The 22,717-nt window shown below is 64.3% G+C and overlaps 2 protein-coding genes across 2 annotated transcripts; both read right to left on the minus strand.

The window, feature by feature from the left end:
* Window positions 1-572: 572 nt before the first annotated feature.
* On the minus strand, window positions 573-1,764 carry INS (insulin). The gene is made up of 3 exons (XM_027532448.1): window positions 1,682-1,764; window positions 1,215-1,418; window positions 573-738 (listed from the first exon to the last, which is right to left on the minus strand). Exons 2-3 carry the CDS (start codon window positions 1,399-1,401, stop codon window positions 608-610), a joined length of 318 nt encoding a protein of 105 aa, XP_027388249.1. The 5' UTR covers window positions 1,402-1,418; window positions 1,682-1,764; the 3' UTR covers window positions 573-607.
* A 1,941-nt stretch (window positions 1,765-3,705) lies between these two features.
* TH (tyrosine hydroxylase) lies at window positions 3,706-10,623 on the minus strand. The gene is made up of 13 exons (XM_027532435.1): window positions 10,455-10,623; window positions 8,921-9,124; window positions 7,969-8,143; window positions 7,624-7,712; window positions 7,358-7,425; window positions 7,037-7,087; window positions 6,576-6,721; window positions 6,303-6,438; window positions 6,110-6,179; window positions 5,670-5,726; window positions 5,377-5,472; window positions 4,985-5,118; window positions 3,706-4,078 (listed from the first exon to the last, which is right to left on the minus strand). Exons 1-13 carry the CDS (start codon window positions 10,542-10,544, stop codon window positions 3,919-3,921), a joined length of 1,476 nt encoding a protein of 491 aa, XP_027388236.1. The 5' UTR covers window positions 10,545-10,623; the 3' UTR covers window positions 3,706-3,918.
* Window positions 10,624-22,717: the final 12,094 nt, after the last annotated feature.

Consider the following 22,717-nt stretch of genomic DNA (forward strand, 5'->3'; position numbering starts at 1 on the left):
CCTTGCCTTCCCCAAGGGGCGGGGCCTTCTGGAGGCCCTGGGGGGTGTTGATGCGGCCCCAGGGAGGGGGTGACAGGGTGCGAGCCTTCGGGGTACACGGAGGATTGCCCCACCAGCCGGGCACCAGACTGGCCTCTGAGTGGTCTGCAGCCACGGAAGCCCAGGTGCCCAGCCCAAGGCCCAGCCACCCCAAGCCCCAGCCCGGGTAGTGCCTTCAGGAGAGGAGGAGATTGGTTTGGCCTGGGCGGCTGGCAGGCTGGCCAGACCTTGGTACAGCCAGGTCACCCGCTGACCTCCGGAGCCATGGCCGACCCGGGCAGCCCCGGGCTCTTAGGTGTGACTGGTGGTGGCCTGGGCAGGTGCCCCATGGAGCCCACCTTGCGAGCAGGACCCCTGAAGACGGGAGTGTGCCACCTTGGAGGGCCCCGCCTCGTGCACCCAGCACGTGTGGAGACAGCTCAGAAAAGCTGACGCAGTGAGAACAGAAAGGGGTCTCAGGCCGGGGCCCCGCCCTCCTCGCCCCCTCCCCACGGGCGCCCGGGACCTCAGGCCACACAGACGACGACAGCAGGGCTCGTCAAGGGGTTTATTGGTGTCGGGGGCAGGCCTAGTTACAGTAGTTCTCCAGCTGGTAGAGCGAGCAGACGCTGGCACAGCACTGCTCCACGATGCCACGCTTCTGCGGGGGCCCCTCCAGGCCGCCCGCGCCCGGGCCTCCGGCCAGCTCCAGCGCCCCCACTGCGGGGAGACGGTCAGGCAGCGGACGCCCCCCTGCCCGCCCTGCCCGGCCTTGGAGCGGGACCCTGCCCAGGCGCCCTTTCCCCCTCGTCCCGCCAGCTCCCACCAGCCCACCCGGGACGGGGCCCTCTCTCTGGGTGACGGGGCATCTCCCATGGGCATCCCCCCATCACCACCAAGGGCTGCCCACCAAGACCCTCGGCCCCTGGATTGGCCTCACATCGTCAGATACCCCCCAGAGCTGCCCTCATGGGAGGAGGTGAGGGGGCCCAGGTGAGAAGGCAGGGTGGAGGGGGTGAGGCCCCCCTGGGGGTCGTCCTGGCTTAGCCCCCAGGGAGCTGGTCACTTCCAGGATGTGAACAACAGGACATGGTTTTCCTTTTTAAAAATCTCTCCTGATTTTCTGCCAGGCGCCAGCGGGAGGCCAGGGTGGGAGCCAGGGGGACCGGGGGGGAGCGGGGGCAGCGGGGGCTCACCCTGGGGGCCCTCCACCTCCCGGCGGGCCTTGGGCGTGTAGAAGAAGCCGCGCTCTCCGCACACCAGGTACAGCGCCTCCACCAGGTGGGAGCCACACAGATGCTGGTTGACGAAGGCGCGGGCCGGGGCGGGGGCCCAGAGCGCCAGCAGGGCCAGCAGGGGCGCCAGGCGTGTCCACAGGGCCATGGCGGGGCTGCGAGGACCTGGCGACAGCGGGGTCTGAGCCAGGGGAGGGGTGCCCAGGACCCTCAGTCAGGGCCGTCCCCCAGCCCAGCCCCTCAGCCAGGGCCCCCAGCCCAGCACCTTCAACCAGGGCCCCCAACCCAGGACCCTCAGCCAGGGCCCCCGCCCCGGGTGCTCCGAGAGAGCGCACATCCCCCTGCCGCTCAGTGGACCTGGGCCCCGACACCCTGAGCCCCAGCGGGGCAGCCCCGGACCCAGGCGGATGCAGAGCCCACGGACGGACCTGCTTGCTGGCAGCCTCGAATGCAGCCGGTCCTGAGGGCGGGGGGCTGCTGCGGCCTGCCGGCTTTATAGCCCCTGAGCCCACCACCTGGCCCGTCATCAGGGCCTCCAGGAGCGCGGCAGATGGCCCGGGGGCTGAGGCTGCAGTTTCCGGATCATTTCCCTGCTGCCGGGGCTGCGGGAACCTCTCCTTGGCTGTCAGCACCTCTTGGGGCCGTGGGGTCATTAGAGTCTTAATGAGGGACCCGATCCACGCCAAGCTGTCCCCTCGCACCGCTGGGGGTGAAGTCCTCCGCCTGGCCCTGCCTGGGCCCATCGTCCACGTTAGTCCAGGCAGTGGTGCGAAAGGGGGACCCCTGCTGTGTCCCTGGGCTGCCCCCAAGCCCCGGTGATGGTCCAGGCCGTGGGGTGGGCAGCAGGCGTGTGTCTCCTTGGCCACTGTCCCAGCCCCGTGCACCCACCCCAGCCACAGTGTCCCCGGCTTCCCAGGGGACACTGAGGGACTGAACCCAGGGACCCATGGCCGTGAGGCCCCTCAGGCTGGCCCCGATTCGGCCGCAGGGGCCCCCACCCGCCCGCCCAGCTGCCTTCTAGGCCCCGCCCCTCTCCCTGGAGCCCCTGCCCATCTCTTCCCAGCTGGACCCTTTCTTTTTGATACGTATAACTTTATTTACTTATTTAATGTTTGGCCACGCTGGGTCTTCGCGTCTCTAGTTGTAAAGGGGGGCCTGCTCCCCAGGGCACTGACTCAGTAGCTGTGGTGCACGGGCTTAGCTGCTCCGAGGAGTACAGGATCTTCCCAGACTGGGGACTGAACTTGTGTCTCCTGCACTGGCAGGCCGAGTCTTTACCACTGAGCCACCAGGGACGCCCCAAGGGCTGAGCCCGTCTGACGAGCCCCACAGCCCCATCACGTCCCTTGGCTGTCATTTGGGCTACACCCCTGTGGTGCCCCCACCCCCCCGACGGCCCCAGGGCTCCCCGACTCCAAGGAAGGGGCTGGGCCCTGCCTTCCCAGGACATCACGGTGTCTGGAAGCCCCCCTGCAGCCAGGCGAGATTCCGTGGCCTCTTCGAAAGGGGTGTGCCAGGCAGAGGCTGGATGCGGGAAGACCCAGGGGGAGGGCAAAGCCCAGGGCCCAGTGGGGCAGGAGGGAGGGGAGCCAGCCATCAGCCCTTCCCCCGGGGTCTCAGTGGGGCACGTCACCCCAGGAGTGACCCCACTGGGAGCCGCACAGGCTGTGGGACAGGATTTCAGAAGGGCTGGTCACAAACCAGGTACTTGAAACGCGGCTGGAAGGACAGACTCCGGGGAGGATGAAAGGGGCGGGCGTTGCCTGGAAGGTAACGTGGGAATTCCTGGGATTAACATCCCCAGAGCCTTGAGCCAGGGTCCTGGCAGTGGGTGGGGGCGATGGCGGGGTGACCGGAGGGAGTAAGAGGGCCTGGAAGACAGGCTGGTGTCTGCCTTGTGCAGGAAAAGTAAGGAGCCACCCGCCTCCTGGGAAGCCCCAGGCTGCTGGCTCCGAAGGCCAGTCCTGGAGGAAAATTTGGAGGTTCTAGCTGGAGGCTGTGTCCGGGCCCGGCAAGTGAACAGAGCTCAGAATCCAGCACCCGCCTGCCTTTTGCTGGGTGACTGAGGCACGGAGAGGTCGCCCAGAGCCAGCCCAGCAGAGCTCCCTGCTGGCACGTCCTTTGTGGGGGCCAGTCCCAGGTCCCGCTTTGGGGGGGTGGCGTACGAGGACTGGAGGGCCCAGCCTGCAGCTCTGCCTTGGAGACCAGAGCTGTGAGCCCTGCCCCGGGAACCCAGACCAGCCCCCCACCTCCAGGCCATCACCCCATGGAGACAGGACAGCTCAGCCCAACTCCCGCAGCCCTCTGCGGGTCCTCTGGGTGAGCAGGTGACCCTGGGCTGCCTGGAGGAGGCGGGCAGCGGGGGAGCTTCTGAGCGGGGCTGGGGCAGTGTGTGGGGGGCCCGGGGCTGTGTGCTGAGCCCGTGGCACGGACACAGACCCCAGGCAGGCACTCAAGGATGAGTCTCTCTTTTATTGAGGTTGCAAGCGGGCAGCGCAGCACAGGGGGAGCAGGCAGGACAAGGACGCCAACACGCAGCTGGCAAGCGCTGGGCAGGTGCCCTCTGGCAGGGGGTTCTCTGCGGGCTCTTGGGGCGCCCAGGCAGGCGGGGGCAGGCCGGGAGCCCCAGGCCGGCCCACTGGGGCCTGCGGGTGGTGCCCTGCGTCTAGCTGATGGCGTTCAGAGCATGGGCCAGGGCCTGCATCTCGTCCTGGACGCCGTCCAGGGCGCGCCGGATGGCGTGGGGACTGTCCAGCACGTCGATGGCCAGTGTGTACGGGTCAAACTTCACAGAGAAGGGGCGCTGGATGCGGGAGGCGTAGCTCCTGTGGGGCGGGGGGGGCAGCCGGCAGGGACCCTCAGTCACCAGTGGGGTGGGGCCGGAGGGCGGGGGCCCATCTCCTCCATCACAGCAGGTTCAGAGACCCCAGGACTTTTCTGAGCCACTTGGGCCCCCCAAAGCTTGTTCTGTCCAGCCACCCAGACAGGTCTGGGGATCAAGACCTCCTGCGAGGGCTGGGGGCTATTTATGGTGGGGAGGACAGGCCTTTTCCAAGCGAACCTCTACCAGGCACTCCATCCCACCCTGCTCCTTCCCAAAAGAGGCACAGCCAGGCCTCCTCCTCCAGGAAGGCTTCCAGACATGCGCTCTGGAGAGTCTATTACATCTCTGTCCATAAGCTTGTGTGTGAGAGCCACACCCCCTTTACTCCAGGCTCAACAGATCCTCGTGACAACGGGAGTCTGGCTGGAAAGAGGCCCCTCCCGAGGGTGACCGGGTGGGGTGTGTCGGGCTCTGTCCCCCTCCCCTGGGGAATGCTGGTCACTGCGCCCCCAGCCCAGGAAACTCCCTGCCTACCAGGTGGGAGCCCACCTGGCCCTCAGCCATCCCGGTAGCCCTTCCCCTCTGTGCCCCCCACCACAGCCCCAGATGCTCAGGGGTCAGGAGGCCAGGAAGGACCCATCTTACAAAGTCAGACACATCTGTCTTACGGAGTCAAACTTCACCTTCTGAAACTCTGGCCTTGGCCTGGCCACCAACCCTGCAGGTCTCCCCTCCCCAGACTTGTAGGGGGTCTCGCTGCGGGAGGGGTGCTGTAACTGAGATGAGCCCAGTTTTCTCCCCTGTGAAATGGGTCCGCAGGCCCGGCCTGCTGACCAGCTTGCCCAGTTCGGAGGTGCAGTGTTGTGGTGGGGTGGGGTGGTGTCTCTGCCCGGGAGCCCCGGCCCACCTGAGCTTGTCCTTGGCATCGCTGAAGCTCTCAGACACGAAGTAGACGGGCTGGTAGGTCTGGTCCTGATAGGGCTGCACGGCCGCTGCATCAGGGTCGAAGGCCCGGATCTCGGGCTCCTCGGAAAGGGAGTGCTGGTGGGAGACGGTGGGGCCGGGCTCTCAGGACCCGAGGCGACTGGAGCCCCAGGGCCGGACTCACACCCGCCCGCCCCTCGGGGGTCCTCCCGAGGCCTGGGGACGGTGCGCATGGGAAGGGGTAGGGGCTGCTTCTTCTGTCCCCCAGTAGGCCAGCCCCCTGCTCAGCCTCCCGGGTGGCCTGAGTCCAGGAGGATGGCCAAGATGGCCCTGCCTGCCAGGACCTGGCCCAGCCCTCCCTAGGGGGGTTCTCACCAGGAGCTCCCCGTAGGAGGACAGCAGCCCCGCGCCGTAGGCCTTCACCTCTCCATTCTGTTTGCATAGCCCGAACTCCACGGTGAACCAGTACAGCTGATGGGGTTGGCGGGAGACGCTGCGGTCAGCACAGCGTCTCACCAAGGCCCCGGCACCGCGCCCCCCCCTTCCCGGGCAGAGCTGAGCCAAGCTCCAGGGTGGTGGTGGTGGGGTCACGGCGCGAGAAGCGGAGACCTCAGCCTGCACAAGAGGGCCCAGCCTGAGCCCAGGGCCCTGCAGGGGACCCAACCCACCGTGGACAGCTTCTCAATTTCCTCATCCGACACTCCCAAGGATGCGAGCCCGATGTCCTGTGGAGGGGGAGCAGTGAGGGTGCTGGAGGTGTCTGTGCTCCCCCCGCCCCCGGGTCTCCTGGAAGCTGCTAAGGTGAGAGAGCCTCCTGGGATCCGCTGGGGGCCCGGGGGACCACTCCCCGACGTTCCTGGGAGATCCAGCAGGTGGCAGCACAAGGCCCGGCCTGGGCCCCGGGACCACGGCCTCCCGGGGCCGGTTCTTCCCGGACACTGTGCTGAGGTGGTCTCCCCGCGCCACCAGCCCTCTATTCCAGGACAACGCACGCCCCCTGAAGTCTCACGGCCCAGGTGGGCACTGTGTAGCCCCGGGAGGGTTGGCGAAGAGTGCCCATTGGTGGCCAGCCCCGTGGGTGACCGGGTTCCCAGGCCCCAGGACACACCTGGGAAAACTGCGCGAAGGTCCGGTCGGCGAGCATGGGCACGTGCCCCAGCAGCTCGTGGCAGCAGTCCCTGTGTTGGGGGCGGAGAGTGGGTGGGGCTGGGGCCCCCAGGGCGGGCAGCCTGTCCCCCCCAGCCCCAGACTCCTCCTCCCGTCCTCCTCCGCAGGCCGGGGGGCGAGGGCTGGTCACTCACGGCTCCGGGGAGTGCATGGGCGAGGAGGCGTGGCGGATGTACTGGGTGCACTGGAACACGCGGAAGGCCAGGCTGGCCAGGAAGTCCCGCGCGGACAGCAGGCCGGCCACGGGCCGCAGCTGGAAGCCGGTCCTCTCTGCTGGGGCGGGGGCGGGGGCGGGCGGTCAGGGCGCGGGGCTGGTGCGGGGGGCGGGGGGGGCGGATGGGGTGGGGCGGAGGGCGTGGCCGGGCGCGGGCTGCTCGCCCCCGGGGGCCCCCACGCGGGCACCGCACCCTTCAGGAAGCGTGAGACGTCCTCCAGCTGCGGGATTCGGTCCTCGCGGTACCCGCAGAAGCGCTCCAGCAGCTCGAAGGCCTCCAGGTGCTCGCGGCAGGCGTGGGTGGGGTACAGGCCCCGCAGCGTGGAGTAGACCTCCTTCCTGCGGGCCAGGGGCTCAGGCCGGCGCCTGCTCCCGACCCTCCCTGTGTCCAGCAGCGCCCCCACCCCGTGGGCTCTGCTTTGCGCCCTGCAGGCCCCGGCAGCCTCACGCTGCAGGCCTCTCACTGGCCCACGAAGCCGGCCACTTGGTGCGGGTTTGGGGGGTTTGGGGGGAGCTGTGGGGGGTCCCGGGAAGTCCCTCCTCTACTCAGACTTAGTCTGTCCTCCTGGAGGCCACTGCCTCCGACGGGGATTCTGTGGGTCTTCCCCTGAACCCTTGTCCCCACCCTGCCCTGCCTCTGCCACGGGGTCTCACCAGGTGGCTGTCTCCTCGGCTGTGTACTCCACGTGGGGAATGGGGTCGCCTCTGGGGAGGGGTCTGCGGTCAGTCCAGGCCCCTTCGGGGAGGACGTGTGGGGAGTGGACAGGAGGGGCCCAGGCTGAGCGCCCCGCCGGCCATGTGGCTGAGGTGCGCTGCTTAATCTCTCTGGGCCGAGGTTCCCCTGCTGCGACCACGGTGACAGCAGAGGTGACGGTGTTCATGCCAAGGACATCCCGCCCCTTCCCAAGGGGGTCTAGTGTGAGGCCCGAGGATGGGGTGTGGGTCCCAGAGGTCGCACCCAAGGAGGGTCCTTACTGCTTGTACTGGAAGGCGATCTCGGCGATCAGCTTCCTGCGCTGGCGGTACGCCTGGTCGGAGAAGCCCTGGCGGCAGAGTGGACGCAGTCGGGGGCCGCCCCGCCCCGCCCCGCCCCGCCCAGACGCCCCTGGTGACCCCAGCAGGCACGGCTGGGGGGGGGGGGGCTGCACCCAGCCACGCCTCGCGGGGGCGGGGCAGCCCACAGACACGCCCTCCTCAGCCAGGCCACGCCCACTGCCCATCACCCAGGGAGGCTGGCTCACGGGATGATCCAAGTCCAGGTCAGGGTCAAACTTGGTGACGAGGTGGTGACACTTGTCCAGCTCGGACACTTTCCTTGGGAACCAGAGGACTTCGGGGGTTGCAGGGGGAGGTGGTGGGAGGTGGAAAGACAGGAGTGAGTGCTGGGCACACAGGGAGGGGGCCGCTGGCGGCAGCCTCCCACTCCATCTATGGGGGTGGGGACTGGAGGTGACCCAGGCCCAGACAGCTGAGCAGGAGGCCGCCGACCCGGGCCAGCAGGGAGGGACCCCCGGCCGTGCCCCGGTCCCTGCGGTTTCCCATCTCCGGGGCGCGCGGCCCCACTGTGGGGCCGAGGGCCGCCTCACCTTTGCTCTCCCCGGCGGCACGCACATCTTCTGCCACGCGGCGCAGGGCGCTCAGCAGGGCGGGCACCACTGGGCCGGGCACCTCACAGCGCACGAAGCACTCCAGGGGCGGGCTCCCCGCCCGCAGTGGCTGGGCCGGTCGGGTCTCCAGGTGGTGGAGGTGGGCTTCGAATGTCTTGGGGGCGAGGGGGTGAGAGAGGGACAGACAGAGACAGATGGACAGATGGAGACGGAGGAGGGGGCGCGTGTTGCAGCCCTGCCCCGCCCGGGACCCCGGCGGCCAGGAACACACAGACTACCTCCCAGACTCAGGCGACGACTGCTGCCCGGGCAGATCTCGCCTGGAAAACTGGGCTAATGCACTTGTCTCAGGGTCCCCCAGACTCAGCATTCTGGACGGGGCCTCTGTCTGCCGCCAGTCACCCCCAGGCGGCCTGACATCCCTCCCTGCTGGCCTCGTGCAGGCCCTGTCCAGACCCCCGCAGCTGAGGGTGGGCGCTGACCCTGCCGCGGCCTGGTCAGGGGGCTCTGGTGCCCGCCAAGCAGGGTTGGGGGGAGGGATGGTAGGAAGGGTCCCCTCCCCCACAGGTGGGTGGCGCCAGCAACCAGGGAGCCTCGGTCTCCAAGGCCCTCGGGCCACACGGCCACACGGGAGCTTGAGCAGGCTCTGCGGTCCTGTCTTCGGGAGCCTGTGGGGGGGAGCCAGTCCCTGGCCCCCCGTCCAGCCTGCTGTGACTAGAGCAGCTCACGCCATCGGCTGTACCTCAGCCCCGCCCCGCCGGGGACAGGCCTCCCACGGGCGTCGTGACCGGCCCTTCCTTCAGGACCCACGCCGCCCCCCACCTGGAGTGAGGTGGTGGGCGCGGGGTGGGTGGGGGGCTGGGCTCAGAGACCCCCCAGGCCGGGAGGGGCCCCTCTCCTCGAGGTCCCCACAGCCCCCGGCACCCCTCACCTCAAACACCTTGATAGCCCGGGTCAGCGCAGGGGGCTTGGTGGGCCGCAGGGCGAACAGCAGGGTCAGCACCGCCTTCCCGTCCCTCTCCACCAGGCTGCCCGCCTCCGCGGACTCCGAGGATGAGGCCGCGGCCTCCGCCTTCTCCCGCTCCTTGCGTGCGTCCTGGATGAGGCTCTGCCGCCTCCCGACGAAGCGTGGGGACTGCGGGGAGAGGAGCGCCAGCTGCCCCCGCCCTCGGCCTGCCCACAGCGCCGGGCCGGCTCCAGCACCTCCCCACCTGGGGCTGGGGGCGAGGGCGGCCTCTGCGCCCACCTGACCGGGTCAGGGGACGGGAGGCGGTGGGTCGGGAGCCGTCTGGGGCTGCCCCGGGGCCAGAGGACACAGCGTCCAGGGGTCTGGGATGACCCCTCCTCGTGGCCCCACCTCTAGTCCGGCCTGACAGCACCTTACCCGCCATCCGTCCCTGAGACCACGAGCCCCCGGGGTCGGTGTGTCTGCCTTCATCACTCCCTGAATGCAGAAGCCCCTCTGGGCTCACCACTTGGGGCTGAACTTCCAAGTAGGCCCTGGAGCCCTCGGGTCTCAGAACATGGCCGGGCCTGGGGGAGCCCTCCCCCCAGCCAACCTCGGGCAGGGTGTGGACAGAGTCAGGGGCCTCCATGGTGGGGGGCACCTCGCTGGGACCCCGAGAAGAGGGAACAACCCTCTACCCCATAGCAGGTCCCCTGAGACAGTGCCTGCAAATTAAATTTCCAGAACCCCACCCACGTTTTCATTAAAGCTCTGTAAACGAGCCGATCATCCCAGCCCATCCCTGAGAGTGAACTGGAGACCCTTCTTCCAGCCCGGGAAGCCCCCAGTCATGCAGTCTCAGAGAGGAGGCTGGCCCAGTGGGTCTTCCCAGCACAGGCTCCCTTGAATTCGGGGCTCCCAGGGGGTGGGCCGTGCCTTGGGGGCCATTCCTGGTGGTCAGGGAGGCTCAGGGTTGCTGGAGACAGGAGGGGATTTCAAGACTGGACATCCCACGTGGGGCACAGAACGTGTGGCAGGCGGACGAGTGAGTGACGGGTGGGCAGGCGGACAGGCAGGCCATGGGTGGGGATGGCCCCTGAGCGCAGGCGGACGGGCAGGCCATGGTGGGGATGGCCCCTGAGCGCAGGCAGACTCCAGGCCATGGTGGGGATGGCCCCTGAGCGCAGGCGGACGCCAGGCCATGGTGGGATGGCCCCTGAGCACAGCCTCCCTTCAGCTCAGCAGCACGGGGGCTGCGTCCTGTTAGCCCACCGCCCCCACCCATGAGCCTCTGCTGGGCCTGGGACCCTGTCACACACACACTGGGTCCGGCAGGACCCCCACAGAGATTCAGCCGCCCGGGTTCAGCACAGGACGCGCTCGTGGCCAGGACTGGATGCCAGGCCTTGGCCCGGGGTGTCCGTGTGGAACCTGAGCCTGGGGCCACCCGCCAGACTTTGGGAGTCACCCCTGGGCTTTGGGTTCATTCCGGCCCGTGGGCACCAGCCTGCCCTCTTACCATGATGGCCTCAGCCTGCTTGGCGTCCAGCTCGGAGACGGCCCTGCGGAAGCCCTTGGCCTGCGGCGAGGCGGCGTTGGGGGTAGGCATGGTGCCGGCGAGGTCCGGGCTCCGTCTCCACAGCCCTCTGCCCGGCTGCCTTTATAGGCTGGGCTGACGTCAAAGCCCCCCGGGTCCCCCACCTGCACCTCCTTCACGTCTCCCTCCTGCTGCTGCCGCCTGAGGGAGGCGGGGTGGGCGTGGAGCGCGGAGCCGCCGAGAAAGGGCTCTATCCCATTAAATCTAATTGCATCCACTCTCACAGGCCCCCGGGCGGGTGGCCTGCCCGCCTCTGAATCATCTGGGCTCCAGCAGGCGTGTTCTGCAGGGCGGGGTGCAGCCGGGCCCCTCAGCCCACCCCAAGCGGGTGACAGGCGGCTTCACGGGGAGGTGGTGTTCCGGACACCCCAGGGTGTCCGGCACACAGAACCCTGACCTTTGGTGGCCATCAGTCCAGATACGCAGGCTCAAACCACGGCTGTCTGGAGGCAGTTTGCTTTTCCGGAAGATCCTTCACCCCACCACATTTCCCCGCGGGGTCCTGAGGTCTGTTTCTGCTAAGTGCCCTCGGCAGGAGCATTATCTGCCCCCACGCCAGCCCGCTGTGCCCCGACCCCCAGGCACACCCAGCAGGGCCCGGCATGTTCCAGCAGGGCCTGTCCTCCAGTGTGGAGGAGGGTGAGGGAGGCAGGGCCATGCAGTCTCTAATAACTGCCCCACTTGCCCCTTCACGGCCATCTCCCAGCCCCCCAGCCCACCTTTGGCCCCCCAGTGTCTCCCTAAGGCCCTCTAACTGCTTCTTCTGGGGGAGTCCCCACTTCCGGGACACCCCAGCCATGAGCAGCAGGCTCTGGCCCCTCTGGCCCTTCTCAGGGGAGTCCCTGCACCATGGGGCTCCCAGGACAGCTGCTGTCCAGCGTCTCCTGAGCTCCAGGCATGAGGCCCCTCTGGTGGGACCACCCCCACCCCCCGCCCCAGAGGCCAGGGCACCAGCTGGGACGCACCTCAGCGCCAGGCAGGCGCAAGAGCTGTGGTGTCTACGCTGCAGCCTGGCCCGTCCCCAGGCGTGTTCAGACTCAGCTTTGGGCGGGCTGGAGGGCCCCCTGGCTGTGAGCACTCCCCAACCACGGGCAGCTCTGGGGCCCCTCGGGAAGGCTTCTTCTCTCTGAAAAGGGAACTTCTGGAGGGGGCGTCTCCCCGTGCCCCTGGGCTCTGTGGGTTCCGCAGGGCTGGCCTGTGCCAGGGCCTCCAGGAAGCGGCAGTGGGGAGCAAGGGAGGGCCACCTGGGGGAAACGGGGCGTGCCCGACAGGGCAGCCTCTGGAGGCAGACTTTCTCAAGTCTGGCTGCCCAGGGTGACGTTCTGGACACAGGAGCCGGCTGCCCTGGACTCCCCTTCTCCACTCCCGCAGGCCCACCCCTGGCTGGTGACCAAGTGGTCTCCATCCACCTCCCTGGCACCCCTCGGGCCCCAGGGAAGCACCCACTCTTCATCACAGTGGCCAGCCACGCCCCTCGCCTCCTAGAGCTTCCCCAAAGTGGTCTGACCATGACACTTGCTCCACAATCTTCTGTGGCCCCCCTTGCCCTTTGGAAGTGCCCGAGTGACTCTCCTCACCTCCCCGCTGTTGGTCCCACTCCCTAAAATCCCCGTTTCCGGCTCCAGAAGAGTTTGGGCTCCGTGACGCCCCGTTTGAAATGCTGTTCCTCACCCGTTTCTTCTCCTGGCGAACTCCTATGCATCCCACAAAGCCAGCTCAGCTACGATTCACTCTGCAGTGCCCACACTTTCTTGCCCCTGGTGCGCACCCACTCCCCCTTCTCTGCTCTCATGGCTTATTCCTCCCCCTCCGCACACTCCCGAAAGGCAGGAGCCCTGCTTGCTTGGCCCACGACCGCGTCCCCGTCGCTCGCACAGGCCCCTGCCTGTCTCATCGCCCAGACCCTGCGTTCCTGGAGAACGTGCCACAGTAGGCTCAGCCCCCAGGGCCCCGTCTAGAGGCGGCTCCCCAGGGACGTGTGCTCCTAGTGGAGCTGAAAGGATCTGCCCGAGACCCCGGTGGGAAAGGTGGAGGCTGTGGGTGCCCTACTGCCCCAGGCCAGAGCCACCCTGCCTAGGTCCCCGGTGGTCTCTGGGGTGGCCTGGCCTCCACGCCCAGCATCAGGCTACAGCCCTGGACAGGCTCCCTGTTCCCCCAGAAGCCTGCCGATTCTCCTGTGTACCCCCTTGGTCTCTGGGGTGGCCCGGCCTCCACGCCCAGCATCAGGCTACAGCCCTGGACAGGCTCCCTGTTCCCCAGAAGCCCGCGGACTCTCCCGTGTACCCCCCTGGTACTCGTGTGCTCACCGGGGCCCCGGGCCGGGAGGTGACATGTCTGCCAAATGCTGCACAGGAGGAGCACAGCCTCGCCTCCGGGTGTGGACTTGACCTTTCGGCAAATGTCTCTGCTGATACAAATACTGTTTCTAATCCCTTTGCCGCCCTGAGCCAGCGCTTGCGTGGAAGATGTGTGGAGCCAGCTTTCCGGGCCCGCCTTGGGGCCAGGCGACCCCCAGTGGGACCCCTGGCAGCAGGCAGGTGGACACACTCCAGAAGCCAGGTCGGGCCCTCTGGCCCCCCAGTCCACACCTGATCACGTGTCCATTCACCCTCCCGTCCTGGGAAGCTGTTCCCGTTCACCTGCCCTCCCCCACCCCCAGGCCTGATGCTGGGGCCCCCAGAGCACAGAGGCGCCCCCTGTCCTTTAGCCGTGACCCCCACTGTGTGCGGTACCCTCCCCCGCCCCAGATGCTAAGGGGACCCAGGGTCCCTCAGGCCTGCCCCCACCAACCTCCTCTCCCCATTTCTGCACCCTGCTCTCCTGCCTGCTCATGGGTCTCCTTGCGGCATCTGCCTTCAGATGGGCCTTCACAGGCCCATTCCGCAGACAGGAAGACTGAGGTGGGTGAGCAATTTCTCTGGGTCACTCAGTGAGTCTTGAGCCCAGGTTTCCCATCTCTTGAGATATGGCTTTTTTAAGGACTCAGTGGTGTCTGTCCCAGGGACTAAGGGGGCTCAGGCCCCAAGGGGAGAAATATAATGGACCCAAGCTGGGCAGGCAGACACCCCAGAGGAGGGTGGGGCTGGACAGGGGTCCCCAGGAGAGGTCAGGCACGAGGGAGCCCTGTGGCCTGGACACGTCTGCGGGGCGAGAGAGGGCCGAGCACCGCAGGCCAGGCTTGGGAGTGAGTTGGGAAGAGAGACCAGGTGTGGAGGTGAGGGGTGCAGGGATGTGGTACAAGGCCAGGTCTCCACCTTTCTGACAGGGGTGAAGTAAAGGAACAAAGCCGGTAATTAAACAGCTAATCCCGCTAGGGGACGGTAAATAAAGAACAGGCTACGGGACACCCCTGTAAGTCAATAGTAACTTAAGAGAGCAGGTGGGCTTAACCGCAAAAGCAAGCAGGCAGGCTGAGCAACAGAACCACGCAGCCCAAGCATGAGGGATGCCCCCAGACAGGAACACAGTGGCATCAGAGACCCGCATCCCGCCAGTGGGCTCGGACGTCAGTGACCTCCAGAACACGCTTCTCCGCACACATAGGAAACAATAATTTATGGAAAGGTGACATTTCAAAGGAAAGACCCTCAATGCACTGAGACTTGGAACGATATTTTCCCGGAGCTACGACAGTCCCGGCGTGGCCACGGAGGGTCAAGCAGAGCAGCTGCCGACCTGGAGGAGCAGCTGAAGACGGAGGCGTGACGTCCACTCCCAACTGAGGAGGGTGGTCTTCTCCCCCGCCCCACTTTCCCTGGGTTAGAAAACCATCGCCCGCTAACTTCTTGGGTGCGGCACCTCTCGCCTGCCCAGTTGTGAGCCTCACCAGCATCCTTTCCGGATAAGACCCTCCTCATCTCTCCCTTTGCCACTCGCTGCAGGGAGACCTAAAGCACGGTGGCACCAGAGCTCTCCAGAGCCCCCCGAAGCAGCACCGAAGGTCTCCCTCCCACCCCTCTGGGCCCCGGCCCTCACCGCTACAACACCGCCACCCTCCCCGGGCACCCCACCCCCGCAGTCACGCTGGGCGATCACAGCTGTCTTGCCGGGCAATTAGGAGGCGCTGAGCTGGAGTGTTTTCTCAACAAGCGAGGCCCGGAGGAGGTAATAGCCTGTAATAATAGTGTGCCCGCTCCTGGCATCGGGCGGGCACTGGCGGGGGCAGGGCCAGGGCAAGCGGCACCTAGCCCCGCTTCCTGCCCGCTGGCCAGCACATGGCCTCGGGTCGGCCCCCAGGCCCAGGCGTCAGCGCCGTGGGGCCCCAGCCCCTCCTCTCCTCCCTAAATCCTCTCCAGAGGACCGCAGCTCTGGGGGTCCCCATCCCGGGACTCTGCAGGGCCCCCCATAGAAAAGCACAGGAGCCTTCCGGAGAGCCGCCAGGGAGAGTGTCCCCAGTCATCCGGGGGCTAAAGGTCACTTCCAAAGTGTCACCGGGATGGTCTTTGGGCCCCGCGTCGTGTGCGACCTGGGAAAGGCACACAGCTGTGTGACGCACTCGGACATGGCAACACACCTCCGGACTCGAGGGCCCTCGGGGTGTCACGCTGCCTGGGCCGGTGGTCTGAGGCTGCAGGAACGGAGGCCTGCATCCCACCCTCCCCCCTGGGGTCAGGGGCAGACCCCACCTGAGCCGCCTGCCCGCCTTCAGCCTCTTCCTGCCGGACCCCTCCCGGGGACAGGCCCGGAAAAGCCGCCCACCGCCACCCAGACTGAGAGAAGGTCCGTGATGTCCCGGCACCCGGGCCTGTCAGCGCTGAAATGTCAGAGCAATTAGCTCTGATGAGCGTCGCAGGGAGCGAGGGGATGGCAGAGCCGGGCCTGGGGCTAGCCGCCCCGCCGGTCGATGCGAGGCGCCCAGGGATAATTGTGCGTTTGGAAGTCGGGAGAGAGCCGGCAGAGCGGGCCACGTGTCCCCACCGCTCGGGAGCGCCACCCCCACTGCACCTGGGCTCCCCAGCCCCCATCCCCAGCCAGGGCCTCAGGTCCAGTGGCTGCCCCCAGACTCCCAGGCACACCCCCATCTCGCCCCCTTTCTGAGCTCCCTTCCCATCAGCTCTGTCTTCTCGTGGCTGGGACTGGCCTTGGCAAGAGGCCCTTGGTTCAGTGCTGGAGACATCTTTAGGGGGTGGGCGGGGGTCCTGGCTCACCCCCTTGTGCTCCAGACCCCATCTTCCCACCCACATGGGTGGTGGTGTTCTCACGTCTCCCGAGGAGCCCTCCGCACCCCCCCAGGGTCCCCATCCCAGGACCCTCCCAGCAGAGATCGGTCCAGCGCTGGGCATGGGCACCGTGGGGCGGAGGTGGAGGCGGGGAGGGACCAGGAGCCGAAACGCTGCTGCCGGTGTGTGTCCCGCAGTTGGGAGCTGCACTCGCAGCTCTCCTGGTCTGTGTGTCCACGCGTGTGCGCATGTGAGCTTGTGCAAGTGCCTGCAGGTGAGCATGTGTGCACACGGCGTGCAGCAGGGCCTTAGCAAGCCTGGCCAGCCACGGTCAGCGGCACACAGGGCGGCCCCTGGCTCCACGGCCCTCCGACCCTCACCGCAGATCACAGCCACGGCCCCGGGTCCTGCCGGGTGCTGTTGGCTCCCGGGGGTCCCTTCTCAGATGCCCCCCACCTTGTCCCCGTGCCAGTGACTCAGCCGGGGGCCCTCCCCCACGGCTCCCTCCCCTGGTCCTCTCAGCCCTCTGACAAATTAGCCGGAGAAAAGCAGTAAGAGCCGCATTCAGCTGGCATTAGTCAGCCCAGGCAGCTGTGCTTTGACAGCAATCAGGTCCAACAGCAAGACCAGAGCCCCTCCCGCCCTGGGGCCGGGCCTGGGTCCAGTCACCTGGCCCCGCGGCTGCTCGGGCACCCAGAGCCCCCGATGGCGAGGGGCTGCCCCATCCCGCGTCTCCACCCCCCAGCCTCCCACACATCCTGTGGGGAGAGCCCGGCTCCCAGTACCACCTCATTCACCATGAGCCGGGGCTGTATCAGCAGAAGTATCGTGGCCAAGACGTGGGAGGAGACAGCCGTGCTGTGGCCAGTGTGGGCCAGGCCACAGCAGCTGACCCTGTCGGCAGGACGTCTGGGCAGCCGGTGTCCCAGGCTCTGCTCCACCCAGCTTTGCCAGGCGTCCAGCCTCTCTGAGCCCCCTCAGACCTGCCCGCAGGGAGCGCCCAGCAGGGCCAGCCCACCTGCCCCCCCAGGCCCATGGGAGGCCTCCCCGGTGCTCCTGCAGCTGGGCTGGGGTCCTGGGGCTGCCTGTATCTGAGCCCACCCCTCCCCTGCCAGCCTCACTGCCTCTCCTCCCAGGGGAGGGGATGGCGGGGCAGCCCCCTCCCCAGAGGTCCTGCTTCAGGAACGCTCGGGGGGCTGCTCTGAGGTCCCCCCTCATCCCCAACCTGGACATCTTCCGGGCTCAATGGCAGAGACATTGCCCGCCTCCTGCCCGAACAGGCGGCCTCGGGAAGCCCCCTGGTCCTTCGGGAGACACAGCCCAGCCACGGACTCCCATCTCCCTTCATGTGAGATCCCTCTGGCTCTGGGAGCCCAGAACTGGTTGCCAGCACGTGGCCCTCCAGGTGGGGAAACTGAGGCGGGGGGTGTGGCCTGCTGGCTCTCCAAACACACAGCACCTCCCCCCAGGAGGGTGGGGCCTTTGCGGGGAGCCCAGGACTCCCAAAGAAGCCACGCGCTGACACCTCAGTGAGACAGGCTGGGACAGGGCCCCTGCTGGCCCCTCTGCACCGGCCTCCCCGCTGGCGTCTCAGAAGGACAGATCTCTCCCTGGGACTGCCCACTGCCCCCGACCCTGAGCTCTCAGTCTGGGCCTGTGTGTGTGTCCCCACTCAGGCCAAGGTCTGTGCCCCCTGCAGCGCACATTCTCTCTGGGGACCAGACGGGCTGGAAGCAGGGGCCTGGCGGCAGTGACCCTCTGCGCCTCTGCCTGGATTCCGGCCGGGGTCTTGTGGGGGAAGGGGCCCCGTTTCAACCTCCCCAGTTGCCTCCAGCTAATCCCAGCTCAGAGGAGCCCCCGCTGCCGGCTGACATTTCCAGGCCGCGTGCCGCTGACCTGGCTGGCTGTGATATTTAGACAGGGCTTATTTGCTCTTACTTCTCTGTGATGCCTCTGGGGCCCACGGTGAGCTCGGCAGAGACTGAGCTGGCTCACCTGGATCTCAAGCTTGTGTTTTATAAAATAAACGTGTCCAGGCAGCGCCGGCTCCCCCTGCAGCGTGGGTGGACGGGGGCGAAGCCCGTGTGCTCGGGGACGTCACCCTGGGCCTGGGTCTCCGCACCGGGGTGGGTCTGACAGACCCCTCAGAAGCCGAGGGCGCCGCCCCATCCCTGCCTGCCCCTCCACCAGGGGAGGCCAGCGGGGCGGACAGGCCACGCTCTCCTCCATCCAGGCCCTCCGCCCGCCTTTGCACCAGGGCCCTTTCCGTCAGGGGTCCCGTGGCTGCTGGGAGAGGCCCGTGGAGGGTCCTGACAAGGCGTGTGCGAAACTTCTGGGGCCTCCAGCCCCCAGGCCGAGTCCTGAGTGGGAGCAGGGGGCACTCGTGGCCCTGACCCACACCCAGCATGGCCAGGGGAAGTGGACGGAGGGAAACCTCCACGCTCCAGGGAGACAGCGGCCAGGGGTCGCCCCAATGGGGTGGGGCGCTGGAGGATGGGAGAAGGGTGGCATGTCGGGTCATGTCCCCTCACCCCAGTGATTCTGGGAGAGATTTCCAAATTCCTGAGAGTTCCACGGACTTCTGGGCCTCAGAAAGCCCTGGTGAGGGGGTGGGGGTTCCTCTGGGTCCTTCTGTCTGCCCGGCTGCTCCCCAGGGGCGGGAGGGCCGTGAAGAGCCTCAGGAAACAGGCTGGGAGAGGCCATGCCAAGCCCCCAGGAGACCTGGGTGAGCCCCTTCCCAGCCCAGCCAGGCCGGGAGCGGGGCAGGGTCGGGGGTGCAGACCACCATCCCCAGCGGCCCCTGTGACCGCTCGCAGTGGCCCCTGCCCTCCTGCCCCCTCGGCAGCTCCAGGGCTAGGCCCAGCCCCTGGGCACAAACCTCTCCTCGGCTGACCCCAGGGGAGGCCAGACCCCTGCCTTGGACCACCACTAGGGGGCGCTCTGTACAGCGGCCCTTGGGGGGCCCTGGAGAGGGGGCTGGGCTGCAGGGGCAGGGTCGGGGAGCTGCTCCTGGCACAGCCCTGGGACCCCCCCCGCCTCCCCCTTCCCCAGGCGAGGGGATGCTCCTGGCCCCCGGCCCACCACAGCACTTGTGTGGCCGAGACTGTGTGGTCTCTGCTACGACTAATCAGCATAAGTCTGGATCTTCCCCCTGGAGGGTGGTCCTGGTGTCCCCAGGCCCCTCATCTCCGCAGCACCTGCACCGCAGGGCCCTCGCTTCTGTTAAATGAAGAGACAGAATCGGGGTGTTGGGGGAGGCTCAATCAGGCCCCAGGTGGCAAGGTAGAGGGGCTGGAGCCCCCCACCAGCCGGGGGCCTGTGGGCCAGCGAACCCCCAGCCTCCCTTCCTGTAGCAGGCTCCCCACCGCTGTCTCAACATCTCGAGCCCGCCCGCCCCTCCCGCTGCCCCGGGGGTGCGCCCCAGCCCCACCTCCCACCCTCCCCCAGCCGCCATCCCAAAGGCCCTTTGTATTACTGTGCTTGTAAAGTAATTATTTATTTACGAAAATTGCGGTGAGATACACATAAAACAAGAATTACCGTCTCAACCGTTTTCAGCGTGCAGCTCAGGGACATCAAGAGCATTCGCTGTGATACACAGTCACTGCAGCCACTTCTGGAAATCATTCCTCCTCCCAGTGGCCACTCTGTCCGCCCTGAACCCCCACTCGCCGCCCTTGCCCGACCCCGGGTCCCCACACTGAAGTCCTGTCTCCAGGGATGTGATTCCTCCAGGGACCTCTCAGAGGAGGAATCAGGCAGGAGTGGTCCCTCTGTGCCTGGCCTCTTTCACCGAACACAAGGCCCACAAGGTTCATCCATGTTGCAGCTGGTGTCAATATTCCTCTTTTTTTTAAGGCTGAGCAATGTTCCATGAGGTGGGAGTACCAGACCACCCGACCTGCCTCTTGAGAAATCTGTATGCAAGTCAGGAAGCAACAGTTAGAACAGGACATGGAACAACAGACTGGTTCCAAATAGAAAAAGGAGTACGTCAAGGCTGTATCCTGTCACCCTGCTTATTTAACTTATATGCAGAGCACATCATGAGAAACGCTGGGCTGGAGGAAGCACAAGCTGGAATCAAGATTGCCGGGAGAAATATCAATAACCTCAGATATGCAGATGACACCACGCTTATGGCAGAAAGTGAAGAACTAAAGAGCCTCTTGATGAAAGTGAAAGAGGAGAGTGAAAAGTTGCCTTAAAGCTCAACATTCAGAAAATGAAGATCATCTGGTCCCATCACTTCATGGCAAATAGATGGGGAAACAGTGGCAGACTTTATTTTTCTGGGCTCCCAAATCAGTGCAGATGGTGACTGCAGCCATGAAATTAAAAGACGCTTACTCCTTGGAACAAAAGTTATGACCAACCTAGACAGCATATTAAAAAGCAGAGACATTACTTTGCCAACAAAGTTCTGTCTAGTCAAGGCTATGGTTTTTTTTCATGTATGGATATAAGAGTTGGACTATAAAGAAAGCTGAGAACCAAAGAATTGATGCTTTTGAATTGTAGTGTTGGAGAAGACTCTTGAGAGTCCCTTGGACTGCAAGGAGATCCAACCAGTCCATCCTAAAGGAAATCAGTCCTGGGTCTTCACTAGAAGGACTGATGTTGAAGCTGAAACTCCAATACTTTGGCCACCTGATGAGAAGAACTGACTCATTGGAAAAGACCCTGATGCTGGGAAAGATTGAGGGCAGGAGGAGAAGGGGACAACAGAGGATGAGATGGTTGGATGGCATCACCGACTCGACATGAGTTTGGGTAAACTCTGGGATTTGGTAATGGACAGGGAAGCCTGGCATGCTGCAGTTCATGGGGTCACAAAGAGTCAGACACGACTGAGAGACTGAACTGAACTGAACTGAACTGAATGTTCCATCGGACTTCCCTGGTGGCTCAGATGGTAGAGAATCTGCCTGTGATGCAAGAGACCCAGGTTCAATCCTTGGGTTGAAAAGGTCCCCTGGAGAAGGGAATGGCAACCCACTCCAGTATTCTTGCCTGGAGAATTTCGTGGACCGAGGAGCCTGGTGTGCTGCAGTCCATGGGGTCGCAGAGAGTCGGGCACGACCGAGCGCCCGACACAGCCACAGTGTCCATCTCGTGGGTGGGCCCCACTCGGTGCGCCCGTCTTCCGAGGAGGGCCCCAGACTGCTTCCACCCTTGGCTGCTGTGAATGAAACCGCTGTGCGCACAGCTGTGCACGTATCTGCTGAGACTCTGTCTGCACTCCTTTCGAGAACAGACCCGGGAGTGGCACTGCTGGGTCTCATGGGGATTCTGGCTTAACACTTTGAGGACCCTCCATCCCGCTGTCCACGGCGGCCGCATCACTTTACGTTCCCACCAACTGTGCACAAGGCTCCCACTTGCCCACATCTGTGTCGTCGTTTTCATTTGGACTATACAGACACAGACTCTCCTGCAAACACAGACAAGTACACATGTCCACACGCACGTGTGCTCACAGGCACACAGACACGTGTGTGTGTGCAGTGATTAATGCAAAAAATAGAGGAAAACAACAGAATGGGGAAGACTAGAGATCTCGTCAAGGAAATACCAAAAGAGATACCAAAGGGAACCTTTCATGCAAAGATGGGCTCAATAAAGGACAGAAATGGTATGGACCTAACAGAAGCAGAAGATGTTAAGAAGAGGTGGCAAGAATACACAGAAGAACTGTACAAAAAGATCTTCATGACCCAGATCATCACGATGGTGTGATCACTCACCTAGAGCCAGACATCCCCAGAATTCGAAGTCAAGTGGGCCTTAGAAAGCATTACTATGAACAAAGCTAGTGGAGATATTGGAATTCCAGTTGAGCTATTTCAAATCTTAAAAGATGATCCTGTGAAAGTGCTGCACTCATATGTCAGCAAATTTGGAAAACCCAGCAATGGCCACAGGACTGGAAAAGGTCAGTTTTCATTCCAATCCCAAAGAAAGGCAATGCCAAAGAATGTTCAAATTACTGCACAATTGCATTCATCTCACAGGCTAGCAAAGTAATGCTCAAAATTCTGCAAATCAGGCTTCAACAGTATGTGAACCGACAACTTCCAGATGTTCAAGCTGTTTTTTAGAAAAGGCAGAGGAACCAGGGATCAAATTGCCAACATCCAATGGATCATCAAAAAAGCGAAAGAGTTCCAGAAAAACACCTACTTCTGCTTTGTTGACTACGCCAGAGCCTTTCACTGTGTGGATCACATCAAACTGTAGAAAATTCTGAAACAGATAGGAATACCAGACCACCTGACCTGCCTCCTGAGAAATCTGTACGCAGGTCAAGAAGTGACAGTTAGAACTGGACATGGAACAACAGACTGGTTCCAAATCGGGAAAGAAATATGTCAAAGCTGTATTTGTCACCCTGCTTATTTAACTTCTATGCAGAGTACATCATGTGAAATGCTGGGCTGGATGAAGCACAAGCTGGAATCAAGATTGCCGGGAGAAATATCAATAACCTCAGATATGCAGATGACACCACCCTTACAGCAGAAAGTGAAGAGGAACTAAAGAGCCTCTTGATGAAAGTGAAAGTGGGGAGTCAAAAAGTTGGCTTAAAGCTCAACATTCAGAAAACGAAGATCATGGCATCTGGTGCCATCACTTCATGGGAAATAGATGGGGAAACAGTGGAAAGTGACAGAATGTATTTTTGGGGGCTCCAAAATCACTGCAGATGGTGACTGCAGCCACGAAATTAAAAGACGCTTGCTCCTTGGAAGAAAAACTATGACCAACCTAGACAGCATATTCAAAAGCAGAGACATTACTTTGCCGACAAAAGTCTGTCTAGTCAAAGCTATGGTTTTTCCAGTGGTCGTGTACGGATGTGAGAGTTGGACCATAAAGAAACTGAAAGTGAAAGTGAAGTAGCTCAATCATGTCGGACTCTTTACGGCCCCATGGACTGTAGCCTACGAAGATCTTCCATCCATGGGATTTTCCAGGCATGAATACTGGAGTGGGTTGCCATTTCCTTCTCCAGGAGATCTTCCT

The sequence above is a fragment of the Bos indicus x Bos taurus genome, chromosome 29, assembly GCF_003369695.1.
Source record: "Bos indicus x Bos taurus breed Angus x Brahman F1 hybrid chromosome 29, Bos_hybrid_MaternalHap_v2.0, whole genome shotgun sequence".
Lineage (NCBI taxonomy): Eukaryota > Metazoa > Chordata > Mammalia > Artiodactyla > Bovidae > Bos > Bos indicus x Bos taurus.

Bases quoted from the DNA above. Each gene is read 5' to 3' on its own strand.
- INS (XM_027532448.1), bottom strand. From the start codon at position 1,401: ATGGCCCTGTGGACACGCCTGGCGCCCCTGCTGGCCCTGCTGGCGCTC. The intron at 739-1,214 runs GTGAGCCCCCGC...GTCTCCCCGCAG, and splicing joins GGAGGTGGAGGGCCCCCAGG to TGGGGGCGCTGGAGCTGGCC.
- TH (XM_027532435.1), bottom strand. From the start codon at position 10,544: ATGCCTACCCCCAACGCCGCCTCGCCGCAGGCCAAGGGCTTCCGCAGG. The intron at 7,713-7,968 runs GTGAGGCGGCCC...CAACCCCCGAAG, and splicing joins TGCCGCCGGGGAGAGCAAAG to TCCTCTGGTTCCCAAGGAAA. The intron at 5,119-5,376 runs GTGAGAACCCCC...GTCTCCCACCAG, and splicing joins CCTCCTACGGGGAGCTCCTG to CACTCCCTTTCCGAGGAGCC.